At 50.1% G+C, this 20,212-nt stretch overlaps 1 protein-coding gene and 1 pseudogene across 2 annotated transcripts in view; one reads left to right on the top strand and one right to left on the bottom strand.

Annotated features, from left to right (window-relative positions):
* Positions 1–13,498, bottom strand: part of LOC146757175 (zinc finger CCCH domain-containing protein 11A-like) — a 36,953-nt pseudogene extending 23,455 nt beyond the window's left edge. The window contains exons 1-7 of the transcript XR_014937088.1: positions 13,139–13,498; positions 12,806–12,925; positions 12,136–12,335; positions 11,680–11,906; positions 11,039–11,188; positions 10,754–10,816; positions 10,432–10,515 (exon numbers count right to left, since the gene is read on the bottom strand). The product of XR_014937088.1 is annotated as a zinc finger CCCH domain-containing protein 11A-like (transcript). The remainder of the gene's footprint in view (positions 1–10,431; positions 10,516–10,753; positions 10,817–11,038; positions 11,189–11,679; positions 11,907–12,135; positions 12,336–12,805; positions 12,926–13,138) is intronic.
* LOC146757176 (kinesin-like protein KIF21B) lies at positions 2,832–5,135 on the top strand. The gene is made up of 3 exons (XM_085523268.1): positions 2,832–2,840; positions 3,561–3,886; positions 4,394–5,135. Exons 1-3 carry the CDS (start codon positions 2,832–2,834, stop codon positions 4,749–4,751), a joined length of 693 nt encoding a protein of 230 aa, XP_085379394.1. The 3' UTR covers positions 4,752–5,135.
* Positions 13,499–20,212: the final 6,714 nt, after the last annotated feature.

Genomic DNA, 20,212 nt, shown 5'->3' with positions numbered 1-20,212 from the left:
GAGCTCATTTTTAGCTAGTTGCTCTTTTGCACAATGCAATCAGTTATGAAGTTTGCTGAAGATCAGTAATACTTCTAAGTATTCCACCCCGTCCTCTTGACTTCAGAACTGAAAGAAGGAGAAATGAAGGAAAAAACCCAAGCAGACCTTTTTACAAGTGGAATAGAAGTAGAAATAGCAATCGTCTCCTTTCTTCGACATGCTCGACGAGCGCACAGAAGCAGTTCTGGTCTCGGGGATCTCTGTGCAGCTCTTCCTGTGCTTCTCTAAGAGCTGGCTTGTGCTTCCTTGGACTGAAAGTCTTCTACAGTCTTGATCAGTGAAATCTTCTTTTGAAAAGGAACCCTAAGCAAAACACCAAAAAGCAGAAAAGAATGAGGAATGCCCACCCATCTTCCCAGCTTTCTTCTGTTCATTCAATCAGTCTCTCAGGAGCAGTTGTTTCAAAACATTGCCCTCCTCAACACTGGTCAAACTCTAGTAACATCACCCTGACTCAGCACAGAGCCCCTGGGCTGCACGGCTGCAAGCCCTCCAATGGAGCCCCTCCTTCAACACCACGAGTGACAGCAGTGAGTAACCCCAACACATTTGTCTGACCGCTGCAGGTCTTCAAGCTCACCCACCTGGACAACCTCAGCAAAGACAGCGATCTTCCAAGCCTTGCAGTTCACTTCTCCTGTAGGCTGAACCAACACTGAATCCGTCAATTAAGAATAACGGGGTAGGAAGAATTTTCCTCCTCACTTTGCCAATGTCAAATTCTGTAAGTTGGAATTTCTGGTCTTCAAGGTTTCTTCACCTATGAAGAAAACACTAAAACCTTCCCCTGTCTTTGTTACCTGTACAGCAAAAGCATGCCAGTGCGTATCAATACACAAATCCACACACATATGCCTGAATACTGTAACTCAGCACTGCATGGAGCTGCAGCACGTTCTGCTCAGCCACAACAAGGGTTTGGGGCGGTTTTTTTTTTTTTCTTTTCTGATGTAAAAATCAAATATTTTGGTATTTTAGGTTTGTTTTGTTGGGTTTTTTTTAAGGTATCAAATGCAGTAAAACCTACAACCAGGACAGACAGAAGATCAAATTCAAGTGAATCGGAACTCTTTCATTAATGTGCCACACTTTCCTGTGCTAAGCATTTCCGACAGTCAGTAAGGAAAGGCTGGAACCATTTACTCACACAAACACTAGTGAATTTTCCAGGAAATATTTTTTGGGTGGCAGGGAATTTCCCCAAATCTAAACTAAAGAGAGGAGAAGTCGGGTTCTCAAGTTAGTTGCTGGACTGACTGCATGACAATGGGAACAAAAACAGCAGTTAAGGACAAAGTTTCCTTCCCTCCTCCAATACTGATAGAAATGCTGCCTTTTTACCTTTAGTACCTTCACAACAGATTGGCAGATTCCTACGTTCCTAAAGACCTCAATGCTGCTCAGCACAGACGCCGGGCACCAACTGTCACTGGACTCTGCTCCGTGGAACACGCACACAGCGCAGCACTTCTGTCTCCTCACAATTGGAAGGGTTTTAGAATCGGGAGCATGAAGCGGACTAGAAATACCTCACATCCCTCTGCTCCTTACGAGCCCTTCCATTTTAAAACAAGATAACCCCAGACACATCTGTTAGCACAGCAGCCCAAATGCTAACCAGAACACACAGTGTGTAACGCTGAAAGTACCAGTTTAATGCCGCACCACAAACCCTATATAGTGGTACAGGTGACCGCCCCTATCAGATACCCGTGACCTCCCTTACTCCAGCCGTGGTGCAAGCAGGCACCACCTGCCCAATACCCAACATCTCCCCCCTCTTTATCATCTGCAGCCCCTGTAAAGGTTCTCCTAGGTACTCCCTGTTACCCCAAAGGTGATTTCGCTCATTAAAGGATATTCTGGAAACGAATCAAACATTAAACATATGCGGAAATCCATGAAGCTGTCATAATAACATACCAAAGAGATGCAGCTGCAGTGACTACAAACCTGAAAAGACATAACAGCTATCTGCCTAACAGTTTTGAAATGCTGTATGGCAACACTTAAAGAGAACTTGAAGAGAACAGTGCATTCAAGTTCAAGAAAACAGCACAGTACACAATGGAGTTACAACTTCTCCAGGTTCAATGTAACACTATTGTACAAAATCTTCATGGCATTCCAGTTCTGTCCAGTGTGCATTATAATGTCACACCCCATAACCAAATAAGAAGACAAAAACATATTGGCTGTGACGAATCATTCTGAATGTCCACCACTGGGGGATTATCCAGGAACAAGGTCTCCCCCGCTCACGAACTATCAGTCCGGCATGAAGGCTGGATTCCCAGTTCGGACCTTCAGGCACATTGGAGCAACGCAGTCTCATGTGCCGTTACCAGCAGCCACTGCCCAGTGCTGACGTCAAATCACTGGCTGCACTGGAGACATTAACCAAGGAGACGTTGACCAAAACCGGTGCTGAGATGTTCAGATCCTCACGGTGCGCAGGATGGCTCGTCGTTTGGTGCCGGCTTAACCCAACGTGCCGGCAGCCAGCAGGGCCCACTTGGGGTCCCGACACAGACGTGTTTCCTGCCCTTGACGAGGAGTGGCATAGGGTCTGGGAGCCATGGCCCTCCGTCGGGTCTGATAAGGACCTGACCTATTGGTGTCCATTCGGTCAGCTGATGGTTTCCCATCCGATTCTCTTACGCAGGAGGAGAGCGTGTGGGCACAGCTCAGGCCCCTCCAGCCCTCCCCCCTCTTTAAGTGCACGAAGACGCCCCTTCAAGGTCTGATGTGCACACTCCATAATAGCCTGGCCGGTGCTGCTGCCGGGAATGCCGAAGGTATGCTTAATGCCCCAAGCTGTACACCAATGTCCAAAACATGCACTTCTATATCCTGGGTCATTATTGGTCTTTAACTCGTGAGGTGCACCCATGACAGCGATGGCCATGCACAATGGCCATCATGCTCCTGGCTCAGAGCAGAGGCCGTGAGCATCACGTCTCACAGTCTGTGTCACCTGGGCAGAGCCGTTAGGCAGGGGCTGCTAGTGGGGAGATGCCAAGGTTTTCCATGAAGATGATTGCTCAGATATGCCTGAGTTCAGATGGAGGGGCCCATTGCCCTACCAGGAACTGGAAGATGCTTGGGGGTGAGGCATCTCGTGCTTTCCCATGCCTGTAGGACCTTACAGTGCTGTGCCTTTCCCTCAAGGGTCACCCAAATAATGTCATTTCCATCAAGTACTGCAGACACACGGGGTTGGTGTTCACCGTGTCCACATTGTACATCAAAGTGTGGGACATCCAGGACTAAGCGTGCTGCATCCGCACCCTGATGTATGTAGTGGGAAGAGTGGTTGTGGGGGACTGTGGGCAGCTCTGGCTTTGCAGAGGATGGTGTGAGAAACTCCTGGGGTCCCACAGGCTGGAAACAGAGCCCAGCTGTTTTAGGATCAGTGCCTACAGCTGTAGGAAGAAGGGAGGCTTAGGGAGATCTTGGAATGGAATCTGTGGGGACCCTCTGCAGCAAATGCTCAAAGGAAAGCACTGCTCTGGAAGGTGGAGGTTTTGCTGGTCCCATGGCGGCCAGACAGCTGCAGGACCATTCCCAGTGTGGGACCAGCTGAGAGCCAACAGCTTCTTTGGGTTCCTCGGTGGGGCCTCACATGCTCTGAGCTGGTCTCTGATCATCCTTTCTCCTCCCATCCTCCCTCCTCTAGGTCTTCTGGCCAGGTGATCTCTGGGGATGCATGTGCTGGGACAACCACCCGCCCTGTGACCAGTGTGCAGGGGGAGCACCAGATCAACCAGATTGCTCTCAACCCCACTGGCACCACCCTCTATGCTGCCACTGGGAACTCCGTCCGCATCTGGGAGCTGAGCAGGTGAGGGGCAGCACAGAGGCAGGCAGGACAACTGACTGATTCTGTGTGGACGGTGTCCATCTGAAAAGACTCCCCTTAGGAAAGGGAAAACCTTTGTAGCTGTGGAAGCTGCCTCAAATGAGGGCTTACAGAACCCTTTCATATGCCTTTTCAAGCCCCTGTTTTGGACCTGATGGGTGATGAGCAGCAATGGGACTACTTGTGGTGTGCGTTCCATCTGTGAGAAGAGGGAAGAAATGGGAGATGAGCAGCATCTTCCCCAGGCTGTGCCACTGACCCTGAGCCCTCACTGCAGCCTGGGCTCTGCAGATGGCTGTCGGTGTGCCCCAGAGCTGCCTTCATCCCTCAGCATCACTGTGAAGCAGGGTACCCCTGATGGCGATGCCCGTGTTTGGGGACCTTTCTATGTCAGGAGTGCTTGAGGGCAGTGGGCTTTGTGCTGGGGGAGGGCCCTGGAGGAGCTGTGCTGTTGGGAAGGGGCTGACTGACCCTTGTCACTGGTTGTAGGCTGCAGCCTGTTGGGAAGCTGAGTGGCCACACTGGGCCCGTGATGTGTCTCGCAGTAAGCCAGACAGCAAGCAACCATGACCTGGTGGTGACGGGCTCCAAAGATCACTATGTCAAGGTAGTCTCCTGTGGCTGCTGGGCAGAGCACCCCTCTGAGACCTCTTCTCTCCCCCTTGCCCACATTTCTGGTTTCCCCTGTTCTGCATGTGGCTTTTTGTGCATCTTCTCACCCCAAATATTGCCCACATCTGTGGCAGCCGTGTTCTGCACTCACCCTTGCAAGGACAGTGGGGGGGGGAGTCGGCAGCCCACCATGGGCTGGGGGTGGGCGCTGCTTCTGCTGGCGGTGCCTGTCTGAAGCATGCAAAGCTCCTGACTCATTCCATCATTCTCTTTTGTTTCTGAAGCAGCCAGTGCTGCACAGCTGGCTCACCCTGAGCTTCCCTGCAGAGATCTCTGAATCCCAGCTGCAAAGTCTGCTGACCCTCTGCTCTTCCCTGGGTACCCACTTTGCTCTGCAGTGGGGTGGGGAAGGGCTGCAGATGGGTGAGGATGGAGATGGTTGTGCCAGGAGCGGAGTGCGGACGGGTTGGACCCTGATCCTGCACGACTCCCCCCACGGCTGCACGCCTGAAGGACAATCCTACAGAGAACGATGGTGCATGGCTGGAGCCCTTCAGAAGGCTGAAGGCTCAGCCCAGGAGTGTCAATGAGGACGCAGCCTCTCCAGCTGCCCTGCTCACGTTTCTTTGCTCAGGGGGCCGACGAGGCCCTGGTCTCACACTGGAGCTTTCTTCTACCTCTCCTGTGGTCCCTTGGAGCATTCCCTGCTCCATCATGCCCTGCCCCATGCTGGGCTCGTAGGGGAACATGGGAATACCGGAAAAGCTGTTCAGAGCAGCAGCTGTGGAGCCAGATCAACAGCATGAGAACCAAGGACACCTCTGGAAGGAGAAGAAGGGACTCACGGCTCTGATTGGATATGTGCCTGCATGGACAGTTGAAGAGTTTTTGTAGAATGCTCTGTTGACATGTAAAGGTGGTTGGGAAAGTTGTAAGGGCGGATGCGAAAGCACAGACCAATTTCCTTCTGCTTTCTGCAGCCCCGTTATTTTGTGCCACCAGCCCTCGTTCAAACCACTGCAGGGTGGGAATTTCTGCACACCTTGAAACAGGAGCATCTCTATTTACTTGATGGAGTCTGTCTTTTATCATTCTGGGAATGGGGGGGAGGGGAAGAAGAAAATGCAGTTTCCATGGCCTGGTGGAGGGCACGATGGCATGCGCAGGGTCACCCTGCCATGGACAGGATGGTGGCTGCTCCTGGGTCACAGCTGAGCCCTGTGCTGTGGGGCTGGGCAGGATGGATCACAGGCCCCATGGTTGCCCTGTGACGCACAGCACTGGGAGGTGGGGGCAACGCTGCCCTCTCAGCCTGTTCTTTTCCATTGGGATGTGTATGTCTGCGTTCGTGTGGCTGTAGCTGGGTGTACCATAGGTACTGGTGTCTCAGTACCTGTGTGGGTCGGTATCTCCCATGTGGAAGAGTGGGGGGGTGTTGATCTGCTGAGATGGAGGGTGTGTGTTGATTTGGTGTAGCTACCTCACGGTGCAAGCTGGGTGCTGTTGTCATTGATTTCATTTTGGGGGTGGGCTGGGGAGCTCAAGGGTTTCTGGTTTTGTAACAGCCTCTGCCTGAGGTCGAGGCAATCTGAGTTAAACTGAATCTCGTAATGCTGTTAAGAGTTGTTGTCCCCAAAATGCAGTTCAATCTAGATCCTGTCCCAGGCACTGAACATGATGAGGACAGCCCCAGGAAGCTGGCACAGAGCTCTGCCCTGCTCCCCATCACAGGGGGCTGTGCGGGGGCAGCTCTGAGCCATGCTGTCAGGTTGGGGGGGCAGGTCCCCCAAATGCTAAAGCACAAAGTCCCAACTCAGCTGCAGTCCAGTGAGCGTGGCTTCTTGGCCTCTGCTTCTTCAGATCCTTCCCTTGCTGCCCTGCCTCTGCCTGTGGGCAGGCAGCAGGAGGCCCTGGGGCTGCACTTGCCTGTTTTGCCATCTGTTCCATGCCCCAGAGCACGGGGCCTGCAGGCCCCGTGCTGGGGCTGAGGGCTTTGGCCACAGAGGGTGAAGGTTCAGGGCTGGGCTGCAGATGGGCTCCGTCCTTTCGCACTGTGCTGGGTGCTCCTTTAGGGCTCAGGACTTGCACTGCTTTCTTGTGGTCTCTGAGCCTCTGTGCACCTAATTTTGCTTCTCCCTCGGTGCCTTTGGTGGTGTCAAGCATGGAGATAATAACTGCTGTCCAGGGAGGGAGCTCCTTCCTTTGCTGAGAGCTGGGGGACTTCTTCTTCCTGGCTTCTGCCTCTTGCTCCTGGATCTCCTCCTCCCAGCACACAGGAGCCAGCTTCATGCTCTGCTAAGGGCACTGCACTGCCTGGAGCTGAGCTTTGCACACAAGGGCTGGAGTTGACCCAGAAGTCCAAATGTTTGGGCCCCCAAACCAACCACTGTGAGCCCCCCCAGGGAGCTGCAGCTCTCCCGGCACAAAAGACAAGGCTGTAGGGCTGTCCCCAGCCTGGCCAGCTGCGAGAAGCACAAGGATGCGTTGTTCCTCCCCAGCGCCTCCAAAAGCACAGCTGCTTTGGGCTCCCTGCCTGGGCAGTCTGCTCCCAGGGATGCCCTCCCGTCCCACGCTGGATGGGCTCCAGGTACGATCCCACAGAGCACCTGTCACTTGTCCCCTTGCCTTGCAGCGTGCTCACCCCTGCTTTGCTCCATCCTGCAGGCAGCATCACCCTCCCCAGGGCTCCCACCAGCTGCCCCTCTCTCCCCGTGCTGCTCCCACCCCAACTGTGAGGGATCCCAGCACAGTCCCACTCCCCCCCCAGGCCTTTCCAGCAAAGCGTTGCCCTTCACCTTCCTGCCACCCCGGGCCTTTGTCCCCATTCCCAGTGGAGCAGCTCTGCCCCTTTAGCTGCTCACTGCTCTGCATCCCACCACCACCCTGCACTCTGCTCCCTGCTCTGCAGTGCTGCACTGCCTGCTCCATCAGCCCATCCCACACAGCAGCAGGTGCCTTTTCTTGCTCAGAGCTGTTGTACAGAGCCCAACTCCTGTTGGTGAAGGCTTTTTTTCTCTGCTGGGTGGTGCAGCCCAGCACTGCGCTCTGGGTTTGTCAAGGTGTGTACAAATATTTGATCCCTCGATGTGTTCCTGTAAATAATGTAACTTATTTCACTCTCATGATGTACGTTGGTTTGAATTGTTTCCCGATGGATGTGTTTGTTCCTCGCCTCTTTGTCTTCACAAATAAAGCGTTACTGAAAGGAAGAGACAAAGCAGTGCTGACTGTTATGGGGAAGAACAGAGCTGGGAGCCGCCCGTCCTGATGTGCATCCTGTCCTTCTGTGCCGTGGGTGCTGTGAGGAAGTGAGCACATGGGAACAGGGTCCTCAGGGACTGCAGGGATGTCCCCGTGGCTCTGGGATGTACCTGAGCAGCTGCCTGGGCTCAGTGAGCCAGCTCAGGGAGCAAAGTGCATTTTGGGGCACTCCACCCTACAAAAAGGTCCTTGAAAGCATCGCAAGGAGGCGACAAAGCTGGTAAGGGCTACGAGGTTCATCCTGTAGGAGAGGCTGAGGACCCCCGGCTCGTCCGAGCTGCAGGAGATGGGGCTGAGAATCCGTCCCGTGGCTCGTTGTGGCTTCCTAAGCAGGGGAATGGCACAGAGCTGCCCGTAACTGATGAAGGAAGCGGGGGAGGGCTGAGAAACGCGTCTTTGCCGTGGGGGTGGTCCAACGCAGGCACGGGCCCTTCTGGGGGGTGGTGGATGCCCCGAGCCCGTCACTGACCGAGTGGCGTTTGGACAATGCCCCGAATGTGGTGCTTAACTTCAGGGCAGCCCTGAAGCGCTCAGGACCCGCTCGGTCCCTTCCGGCTCCTCCATCCAATTTAATTGCCCCCGCATTTGTCCCATCCTGGGGGCGGCCCGGCTGCTGGAACCCCCGGCAGCGCTGCGGGGACAGCCGCCAGGTGGCAGCGCGGGCTGCGGTGCGGGGACGGCGGGCGGTGGGCGGTGTTGGCACCGGGGCCGTTTGCGGGATGTTGTGAGGTTCCTCCCTCCCTCCCAACTCCTTTCTGCCCCCCCCCGCCCCCGAGCCGCGCTGACTGCGCTGCAGTGCCCGCAGAGATTATGATGCTGGCACCGCGTTGTGCCCCACTCCGGGGTGATGGCGTCAGTGGGTCATACCTCGCACACTGGTTTGAAGGGAGCAGCAGGGAGAACCCGCTGGGCTCCCCCCTCATCCCAGCACCACACGTGCCAGGGGCAGCACCAGGCAGGTGGGTGCCAGGCTGGAGGCTTGGGCACATCCCAGGGCACAGATCCCCACTGCTTTCTTCTCTTGCTGCTGAAAGGAGCCAACCAGGATCAGGGACAGGACCTCAACTCTGACCAGCAGGAAAACTCAGGACAATGGAATGCAGTCTGCCAATCTTTTACCAGTGCTTTATGACTAATTATTGCAAAGACTCTTTTAGTAAAGTACCACCCTGGGGTATCCAACCAAAAAGAAAAGGTTTTTATTAAATTAAAGGGGTTTTTTTTGGTTTTTTTGTTTTTTGTTTTTTTAAACATACTATAATAACTACTATGCAGTTCAACTGTCAATCATCTCAGAAAGTTCACGAAGGAGATCATCCTCATCCTTCTCCAGGTCCAAGTCAATTTCTGCTACCATTTCCCCTCCTGAGATTTCCAAGATGAACTTTTCAGTGTCATCTTCTACAGCCTTGGTGAGCAGGCTGATCTCAGGCAGGGCTGGAGCAGCAGTCTGGGAAGAAGGAAGACAAAGTCAATGATTGCTCAGGAGATCCTTCCTCTGCAGTGCTTCTCCTTCAGCACTGCTGATCCTGAACCCAACACGGGGGCTAAGGGGCTCCTGAAGGATGTTAACAACCACGGGAAGGCTGCAGAGCACCTCAGGTCTTTTTAACAATGCAGCATTAATGGACAAATTCCTTCACACTACAGAGGAATCACAGGGCTGCAGAGCATTGTGCACACACTGTCATTCATCCAGCATCCTGCACACAGTGACTACTTTGAAAGGAAACCTGCAGAACATTTCAGTTCTCCACACTTTCTACAGGAGTTGTATCTCAGTATCAGCCTGACCAGGACAGCACTGACACTTCTTCCCCTCCTTACCAAAGCTGCTTTTTTAGCTGGAGGCTCCTCTTCTTCAGTGCTCGTTTAAATCAGCACAGTGCTAGAGCTGTTACATACCACATTCTATTTGAGCAACAGAAAGTCATTCCTGTTCCCCTACACAACATCCACCCACAGTCTGATTTCATTGAACACGAAGCCATCGTGACCTTTTTGTATCCAGTGCTCCCACGTTAACCTCACAAGTTGTACCTGGTGCCAGCAGGGTTACTGCCTCACTGCCAGATACAATCAGATCAATTCTGAGTTTGAGGAGTGCAAAGCTGTCTGGGAAAGCCATTGAAAGTACCAGGATTGTGAAACATGGCTGCAGCTCTTCACCAAAGGCAGGAAGGTAGGAATGCACTCATGATGGTGGCACATGGTGAGCAGTGAGACACAAGAACATGTGAAGAAATTGTGTCACTGTGTCCATCTACAGAAGGGACTCACCTCTGCGGGTGCAGAGACAGCTCTGGGAGCAGCCCTGCTCCATTCCACAGTCTTTTCCTCACCTCAGGTGGAGGGAAAATTCTCTTCTTCTTGCGCTTATCCTTAGATCTCTTCTCAGTAAGAACCTCTTCTCCTTTTTGCTTTTCTTCTTCCAGTCGTCTCTTCTTCCAGATCTCCCCTGCTGGCTTGGCACCCTTCTCTGTCATCATCAAGAAAGGAGAAGCATAAGGATTACAAGAAATTACAACGAGAGCTCAAGTTTCCAGATTTGTCATAATATTACAGAATATACGTGTTCCCAACAACAACGCTCCTGAGAAAGAATAAGCAGAAAGCCTAGAGAATCTGTGCAGCAAACACCGATGACCATTTACCTCTCCTTGGTGCTCTGTCAACCTCGATCTTCTTCCCCAGCCTTTCTACGAGGCTGCGCTTCAGCGGAAGGCCACTGACATCAGCTACAGAGAGAAAACAACAACATTCCTAAGATAATTCCTTTGGAGAAAGATTTTTACAAGTCAACCACAAACTTTGGTTTCTCCAAGTGTATGTTCTCAAATTCACCTTTCAGCTGCTACACTTGTGTGCCACTTGGAGTCATCACAGACCCACGACACACTTTCCTCCCTCCTGCTTCAGCAGTGCCCTCCCATTTACGTGGAGGCAGCCAAACAGCAGCTCACAAGCAGCCCTTACCTACAGAGGATTTCCGTTTTCCAGGTTTATCAGCAGTATTCAGTTGACTGACAGGCACCTCCCCTAAAACAAAGAAAAACAAAGTGCTTATTTGACAGAAACCAACAGAATTACTGTCTTGTGAGCCCATTTCCCACCCAAAACAAATACAACTAAAAGACACCACTTTGACAGCCCTGACACAAAATTATATTGCAACTGTAATGCACTCAAGGTAAGTCCCAATTGTAATTTATCCATTCCACTTAGGAGCCACCAAATGGAAGCAAAGGTACTCATCATTACCCTGCTTTGCAGGCAGCATCACAGTGCTGACCAGTGTCCGCACATTCTCCTTCTTAGGCACACGAACAATCTGAGATTTGAGCCGATGAGCAGGAGCTCCTGAAGGTCCTTCTGATCCAAGTGTTTTTATTCCAGCATTCAAACTGTCATCTGGGAACACAGAGCAGTAAATGAGACTGAGGGACAGAGGCACACGCTGAGGACCACAGCTCTGCAAACTGCCTCCTGCTCAGAAGCATGCAGAACAAACCCTGTCAGCTCTCCCCACAGCTAAGAGCACCATGGACCTGATGTCTGTCTGCTGCCCTCCTTTCATCCTTCTGGATATTAAAAGTAGGCTTTATCCCTTACTTTATCCCATCCATATGACATTAGATTCCTCTATCAGCAAATGTGGCTTTCACCACTGGTTGAAAAGATGCACATACAGGCACTTAAACTCCATGCTGTGGCCTCGTCTTGCTCTAATGATGTAAACAAAGGAGTTTACCTTCCTAATCTGAAAGGCACATGAAGTTACAAGGTAGGAACAAGATCATGGAAATAGCTGATTCCATTCAGCAACCCTATGTTCTGTTGTGTTTGTACAATGAATTGCTTTGGAGTTAATTGGCAAGTGCTTCTGATTAATCCTGGAATACCTTGTTTTGTATCAGCATCAGATTTTGTAGTGGAAATGATCCGCAATCCATGATGGTTTTCTTCAGCTGGTTGCTGGACAGGTGTTTTTGTTTCTTCTCCCTCCTTAGAAAGCTGGTCTGTACAAGCAAAGAAAAAATCAGTCTCTTCAGTTATGCGGTAGGAATTCAATCAGATTATCCACTGCACAAAGATGGCAGGCAAGGCTGAAAACCCACACAGATAAATGCTGAGTCTCCACTTGCCCATCCAAATGGCTTCTCTGTGAACAAAGAAATCCCCCCCTACACAACATTCATCTCCCTGACACCCAGTAAAAGCTTAAATGCAGGAGAACAACCTGCAAGGCAAAGGCCACAGGAGCAGAGAGAAGCTGAGCATGCAAGATAAAACTGAGGTATCAGAAGCGCACAAAGTTCAGCTGTGCACCTATCTATCAGCTCACAAGTGAACGTTACCTGGCGTTCTTTATGACACTATACCCACCTGTGAGTAATAGAGTTAATCTTTCGTACCTAAAAAAGACAAACTCACTTTGGCTTGGTGGAAAGAAAACCCCATTGAGGTAACGTCCCTTGGTGTGATGGAAGGCACAGTTGGATTTCTGGCAGCCTCCTGGCTGGTTCTCCCAGTAGCAGGAAATCATGCTGCGTTTTTTCTGAAGACAGAAAGGAAGAAGAGCTGATGGTAACGTGGACCTAAGATCTGCAAAGGGAGACTGAGCTCCAGATGGTGCCAGTGAGCAGACTGCCACAAAGCAGCACTCAAACACCACTCTGAAGAGTGCGCAGGCTGGGAGCACCAGGCTCACTGAGCTTTACTAGGATTCTGTGGGTGAGGACACCAGTTTAGAAGGGGTTAAACTAACACACCTTGCAGAATGCTTGTCTGATTGATGTGGTTCTTTAGTATCTGTTGATAGAACACTGTTGGTATCAACTACAAGAATATTCTGCTATGATATACCAATGCCATTGAGCTCTCTTCCCTCTGCTTCCTCCCCTATTCTTAACCGTAGGAACCATCATCATTTCAAAGCAAATGATCCTAATCTGCAAAAGCACATTCAGCCCACCTAAAGAAATGAGAAGTGGGTTTGGTGATAAACTCTGAGGAGCCAACACTCACACTGATCTCCATGTGCCTGAACCTGCAGACATTCCTGAAGCAGCGGCCCTCCTTCCACAGCGTGCAGATGGTTTCATTGCCCAAAGCGACTTCACAGTGCCTGAAGGGACAGTTGTCTCCCTGTAACCCAATGGAAACCAAGAGAGGAAAATGAAATAGTACAGCCTGAGAACTGGCCATGCTTTGAGCTCATTTTTAGCGAGTTGCTCTATTGTACAATGCAATTAGTTATGAAGTTTGCTGAAGACCAGTAATACTTCTACTTATTCTACCCATTCCTCTTAACTTCAGAACTGAAAGAAAGAAAAAATGAAGGAAAAAACCCAAGCAGACCTTTTTACAAGTGGAATAGAAGTAGAAATAGCAATCATTTCCTTTAATCGACATGCTGGACGAGCGCACAGAAGCAGTTCTGGTCTCGGGGATCTCTGTGCAGCTCTTCCTGTGCTTCTCAAAGAGCTGGCTCGTGCTTCCTTGGACTGAAAGTCTTCTACAGTCTTGATCAGTGAAATCTTCTTTTGAAAAGGAACCCTAAGCAAAACACCGACAAGCAGAAAAGAATGAGGAATGCCCACCCGTCTTCCCAGCTTTGTTCTCTTCATTCAATCAGTCTCTCAGGAGCAGTTGTTTCAAAACATTGCCCTCCTCAACACTGGTCAAACTCTAGTAACATCACCCTGACTCAGCACGGAGCCCCTGGGCTGCACGGCTGCAAGCCCTCCAATGGAGCCCCTCCTTCAACACCACAAGTGACAGCAGTGAGTAACCCCAACACATTTGTCTGACCGCTGCAGGTCTTCAAGCTCAACCACCTGGACAACCTCAGCAAATACAGTGATCTTCAAAGCTTTGCAGTTCACTTCTCCTGTAGGCCGAACCAACACTGAATCCGTGAATTAATTAATTATAACAGGTTAGGAAGAATTTTCCTCCTCACTTTGCCTATGTCAAATTCTGTAAGTTGGAATTTCTGGTCTTCAGACCAGATTCTTTGAAGAATCCACAAAAACCATCCTCCGTCTTTATTACCTGTACAGCAAAAGCATGACAGTGCGTATCAATACACAAATCCACACACATGTGCCTGTATACTGTAACTCAGCACTGCATGGAGCTGCAGCACGATCTGCTCAGCCACAACAAGGGTTTGGGTTGGTTCATTTTTTTTTTTCTCTTCTGATGTAAAAATCAAATATTTTGATATTTTAGATTTGTTTTGTTGTTGTATTTTTTAAGGTACCAAATGCAGTAAAACCTGCAACCAGGCCAGACAGAAGATCAAATTCAAGTGATTCAGAACTCTTTCATTAAAGTGCTGCACATTTCTGAGCTAAGCATTTCCGATAGTCAATAAAGGTTGGAACCTTTTACTCACACAGACACTAGTGAATTTTGGAGAATTTTTTTTTTTTTTTTTATTTTTTTTCAGGGAATTTCCCCAAATCTAAACTAAAGAGAGGAGAAGTCGGGTTCTCAAGTTAGTTGCTGGATTGACTGCATGACAAAGGGAACAAAAACAGCACTTAAGGACAAAGTTCCCTTCCCTCCTCCAATACTGATAGAAATGCTGCCTTTTTACCTTTAGTACCTTCACAAGGGATTGGCAGATTCCTACGTTCCTAAAGACCTCAATGCTGCTCAGCACAGACACAGGGCACCAACTGTCACTGGACTCTGCACCGTGGAACACGCACACAGCTCAGCACTTCTGTTTCCTCACAATTGGAAGGGTTCTGGAATCGGGAGCATGAAGCGGACTAGAAATACCTCACATCCCTCTGCTCCTTACGAGCCCTTCCATTTTAAAACAAGATAACCCCAGACACATCTGTTAGCACAGCAGCCCAAATGCTAACCAGAACACACAGTGTGTAACGCTGAAAGTACCAGTTTAATGCCGCACCACAAACCCTATATAGTGGTACAGGTGACCACCCCTATCAGATACCCATGACCTCCATGACTCCAGCCCTGGTGCACGCAGGCACCACCTGCCCAATACCCAACATCTCCCCCCTCTTTATCATCTGCAGCCCCTGTAAAGGTTCCCCCACGTACTCCCTGTTACCCCAAATGTGATTTGCACATTTAAGGCTATTCCGCAAATGAATCAATCATTAAACATATGCGAAAAACAATGAAACTGTCATAATAACATACCAAAGAGATGCAGCTGCAGTGACTACAAACCTGAAAGCACACAACAGCAATCTGCCTAAAAATTGTGAAATGCTGTATGGCAACACTTAGTCAACTTGTAGAGAACAGTGCATTCAAGTTCAAGATAACAGCACAGTACACAATGGAGTTACAACTTCTCCAAGTTCAATGTAACACTATTGTACAGAATCTTCGTGGCAATCCAGTTCTGTCCAGTGTGCATTATAATGTCACACTCCATAACCAAATAACAAGACAAAAACATATTGGCTGTGCAGAATCGTTCTGAATGTCCACCACTGGGGGACTATCCAGGAACAAGGTCTCCCCCGCTCACGAACTATCAGTCCGGCATGAAGGCTGGATTCCCAGTTCGGACCTTCAGGCACATTGGGAGCAACGCTGTCTCATGTGCCGTTACCAGCAGCCGCTGCCCAGTGCTGACGTCAAATCACTGGCTGCACTGGAGACATTAACCAAGGAGTTGTTGACCAAAACCGGTGCTGAGATGTTCGGATCCTCACGGTGCACAGGATGGCTCATCATTTGGTGCCGGCTTAACCCAACGTGCCGGCAGCCAGCAGGGCCCACTTGGGGTCCCGACACAGGCGTATCCCCTGCCCATGACGAGGAGTGGCATAGGGTCTGGGAGCCATGGCCCTCCGTCGGGTCTGATCAGGACCTGACCTATTGGTGTCCATTCGGTCAGCTGATGGTCTCCCATCCGATTCTCTCACGCAGGAGGAGAGCGTGTGGGCACAGCTCAGGCCCCTCCAGCCCTCCCCCCTCTTTAAGTGCACGAAGACGCCCCTTCAAGGTCTGATGTGCACACTCCACAATAACCTGGCCGGTGCTGCTGCCAGGAATGCTGAAGATATGCTTAATGCCCCAAACTGTGCACTAGTGTCCAAAACATGCACTTCTATATCCTGGGTCATTGTCAGTCTTTAACTCATGAGGTGCACCCATGACAGCGATGGCCATGCACAACGCTTTCATGTAATGCATGGCGGTCTGTCCAGATTGTGCCACAGCCCAGAGAAAACCACTGCATGTGTCAGTTGTGACATGCAAGTGACGGAAACACCCAAACTCTGGGAAGTCTGTGACATCCATCTGCCAAACCTCATTTGGTCTCAAACCTCTGGGGTTCACCCCTGCAGGAAACAGGTTAGCCATAACTCCCGCTCCTCCTTGGCCGATTCAGTTAACTTTCTAAGAGCACCAAGGGCGGGTAGCAGCTTCTGCGGCTCTTCATCCCCTGCACAAGCTCACAGAGCTCCATGCTGGCTTTCTCTAATGCTGACCGACTGACACAGTGAGAAGCTTCATCAGCCAGACCTCTCTGCATTATCCACTTAATAAGCAGGGAGGCTTATTAAGTCCAGAAAAAGGGAAAGGGGGGAATAACGCAGCTGTGGCGTGCAGCTCCCGCTTCTCACACTGCTGCTGCATCACTGCTGATAACTGGAAGGCAGGGAGCACCCCCCATTCTTGGAGACACATTTGGTCCAAAACAAAAGAATAATTCTGCTCCCTCCCACCCCCACATTGTCATTAAGTTGCCTTAAAGGATTCAAGTCAAAAACAAAAGCATACACCAACAAAACTCAAGAGCTGGCAGAACTCCAAGCTAGACATAGGGACTACCCAAGAAATGGGAGCCCCAAAGAAGCTTCCAGCTGCACCCAACGCTGAGCATGGCCAAGGGAGGAGGAAGGAAGGAGCTTGAGGTTGAAGCCTTCAGAGCATCACTGGATCAGGAGATCAATTGCCAGGCACTGCAGCACACAGATGGACGTCCTTCTGGGCTGTCACAGAACTGCTTTGTCCTCTTGCTGCTGAAAGGAGCCAACCTTTCAGCAGGAGCAGGGAATGGATGCACAGGGCCTCAACTCTGACCAGCAGGAAAACTCTGGACAATGGAATGCAGTCTGCCAATCTTTTACCAGTTCAGCTGTGCTTTAAGACTCATTGTGAAGCCTTTTAAAATATTTATTTTTATATATATATACTACAAGACTACTCAGATATACTATCAATCATCTTAGAAAGTTCAAGATGGAGTTCATCCACGTCCTTCTCCAGCTCCAAGTCATATTGTCCTTCCATTTCCTCTAAGAATTCCGAGATGAACTTTTCAAAGTCATTTTCTTCTACAGCCTTGGTGAGCAGGCTGACCTCTGGCAGGGCTGGAGCAGCAGTCTGGAAAGAAGGAAGACAAAGTCAATGATTGCTCAGGAGATCCTTCCTCTGCAGCACTTCTCCTTCAGCACTGCTGAGCCTTAACCCAACACGGGGGCCAAGGGGCTCCTGAAGGACGTTAACAGTAAGCCTGACCAGGACAGCACCGACACTTCCTCCCCTCCTTACCAAAGCTGCTATTTTAGCTTTTTTAGCTGGAGGCTCCTCTTCTTCAGTGCTTCTCTGAGGATTCACAGCTGCCACAGCAGAAGGAGAGATCTCAGCAGCCTTCCGCTTCCTTGCTCTCTTTATGGGGCTGCTGGCTTTGCCATCCCAAGGCTTCTCACACACGTTGCACTTGGCTTCCAGTTCCCCTGCTAAGATTTCTGAGATGAACTTTTCAAAGTCATTTTCTTCTACAGCCTTGGTGAGCAGGCTGACCTCTGGCAGGGCTGGAGCAGCAGTCTGGAAAGAAGGAAGACAAAGTCAATGATTGCTCAGGAGATCCTTCCTCTGCAGCACTTCTCCTTCAGCACTGCTGAGCCTTAACCCAACACGGGGGCCAAGGGGCTCCTGAAGGACCTTATCTGTAAGCCTGACCAGGGCAGCACTCATGCTTCCTCCCCTCCTTACCAAAGCTGCTATTTTAGCTTTTTTAGCTGGAGGCTCCTCTTCTTCAGTGCTTCTCTGACGATTCACAGCTGCCACAGCAGAGGGAGAGATCTCAGCAGCCTTCCTCTTCCTTGCTCGCTTCGTGGGGCTGCTGGCTTTGCCATCCCAAGGCTTCTCACACACGTTGCCCTTGGCTACAGGAAGAAGAGAGAGCTGGTACAATTGTGCCTTGAGAGGAGTCCAGGTTGTCCTGTCATTCCCACAGCTCTTCTCCACAGTTAAATACATCTGGCCAGCAAAATTACATTGCTCTTTCCACAAATCTCAGCAATATCTTCCACAGTAAGTGCTGCATACCAACAGTCCCACCAAAGGAACAAAGAAACTGCAGAGCTACACCATATTATAACCCAGACAAGGGAAACAGCCATACAGCAGGAGAAAGCAATACATGGTCCCTCTAGAGAAAGGAAAAAGCAGGAGCTACAGACAAGAGTGTGCAACCAGACGCTGTGCAAGCCACAACAGACCCACAAAATACATCCAGGGGTTTATCACACAGGTAAGTCTGCAGCTCAGTGCCACTGTCTGTCCCTCGTTCTCAAGCTGAAGTCTGGCTGGAAGGAACACAAGTGAACTAAGAAAATAAGCATTTCCCTTTCTAGCACTAAGCAAAGGCATGCACCCACCATGAGCACTCAGGTCCCTTTACTTCCGAGGACCACCTCACACTCAACACTCATTCATACTTCTCTGCTCCTGAGGTTGGGCTGATGGTTTCCCTGGCAATGCTGTTGCCCACCGTGCTGAGATTTCACTTAGGCCTTTGCAAGCTGATAAGCTGAACATGAAGGGTGGATTCAGGACTGCTAAGCTCTGCACTTTTACCTTTGACTGTTTCTTTAGCTGCAGCCGGCACAGCAGCCACTTCCTTCTTCAGCTTCTCCGGTTGTCTCAGCTGCAGCTTCTCCTTTATTGCCCCCTCAAGGCTCTTTGCTTGAGCTCTAGAATTTGGTGTACTCTGATCCCAGGGCTAAAAAGAAATAAAGTAAGTGCAAAATAAGAACAAACACCAGGGGAAGTGTATGAAGGAAATCAGATTGGAGATATTGCAAAAACGGCTGCACCTGGAACAGTACATTCCTGTCACTTGGGTCACTGACCCTTTCATAAATGCCTGCATATAACAAGATCCATGCTTTGCTGTGAAAACACTGTTTCAAACGTGTGCAATTAACAAAGCAAGCTCATTTAAATCAGCGCAGTACTGGAGTTGATTCCTACCACATTCTATCTGAGCAACAGAAAGTCATTCCTGTTCCCCTACACAACATCCACCCACAGTCTGATTTCATTGAACACGAAGCCATCGTGGCCTTTTTGTATCCAGTGCCCCCCACGTTAACCTCACATGTTGTACCTGGTGCCAGCAGGGTTACTGCCTCACTGCCAGATACAATCAGATCAATTCTGAGTTTGAGGAGTGCAAAGCTGTCTGGGAAAGCCATTGAAAGTATCAGGATTGTGAAACATGGCTGCAGCTCTTCACCAAAGGCAGGAAGGTAGGAATGCACTCATGATGGTGGCACATGGTGAGCAGTGAGACACAAGAACATGTGAAGAAATTGTGTCACTGTGTCCATCTACAGAAGGGACTCACCTCTGCGGGTGCAGAGACAGCTTTGGGAGCAGCCCTGCTCCATTCCACAGTCTTTTCCTCTTCTCTTCCAGGTGCTTTAAAACAAGGAAAAAGAAAATCACTTGGTCAACAGCAAGCATAGAAAGAAACCTGAGTGCCAGTGTTTCCTCCATGTGCTTATTTCCTCACATTCAATAACAAAGCACAGAGGCGACATCTCGCAGTCCATACAGTATCCAAGCTCTTCCCTCCTTCACATGCTGTCTCATCACAAAGCCTCTCTCACCTCCCCAATGAATAATTCACCCCCCTGACCTTTCTGACATAGGTTGGCCCCCATGTTGAGGAGTCAATCCCTGCTTTTCAAATACATTTACATATCAAACTAAGCAACACACGCCAAAGATGAAGGCAACCTTGGCATCAACACACAGGACATGCTACACCAAAAACATGGCAGAAAAAAAATGTACAAGAGAAACTGAATTACAAAACCTCACAGCGAATGAATTTTCCAGAATAAAGCAGACAGACACCACGGATTCAATGGAAAAACACATGGATGGACATCCTGGCACTTCCTGCCTTTGCATGTTGTAAGAAACAGCCCAGGCAATTCTAAGCAAACTCCATTTGCTTGACAGGGGAAGCACTTCAGCAGAGCAGACAGTGAAACACCTCCTTACCTGCTGGCTTTGCGACCTGCTGCATCCGCAGGGCTTTCTCCTGCTTGATTTCTTCCAAAGTTTTAATATGAATTTCTACCAATCTCTTGATTTTACGCCGTGGCTCTTCCAGTTTCACATTACCCG

This window comes from Coturnix japonica, chromosome 24, assembly GCF_054131305.1.
Source record: "Coturnix japonica strain WE chromosome 24, WE-NBRP24, whole genome shotgun sequence".
Taxonomy (NCBI): Eukaryota; Metazoa; Chordata; class Aves; order Galliformes; family Phasianidae; genus Coturnix; species Coturnix japonica.
This window is presented reverse-complemented; position numbering and strand designations above follow the sequence as displayed.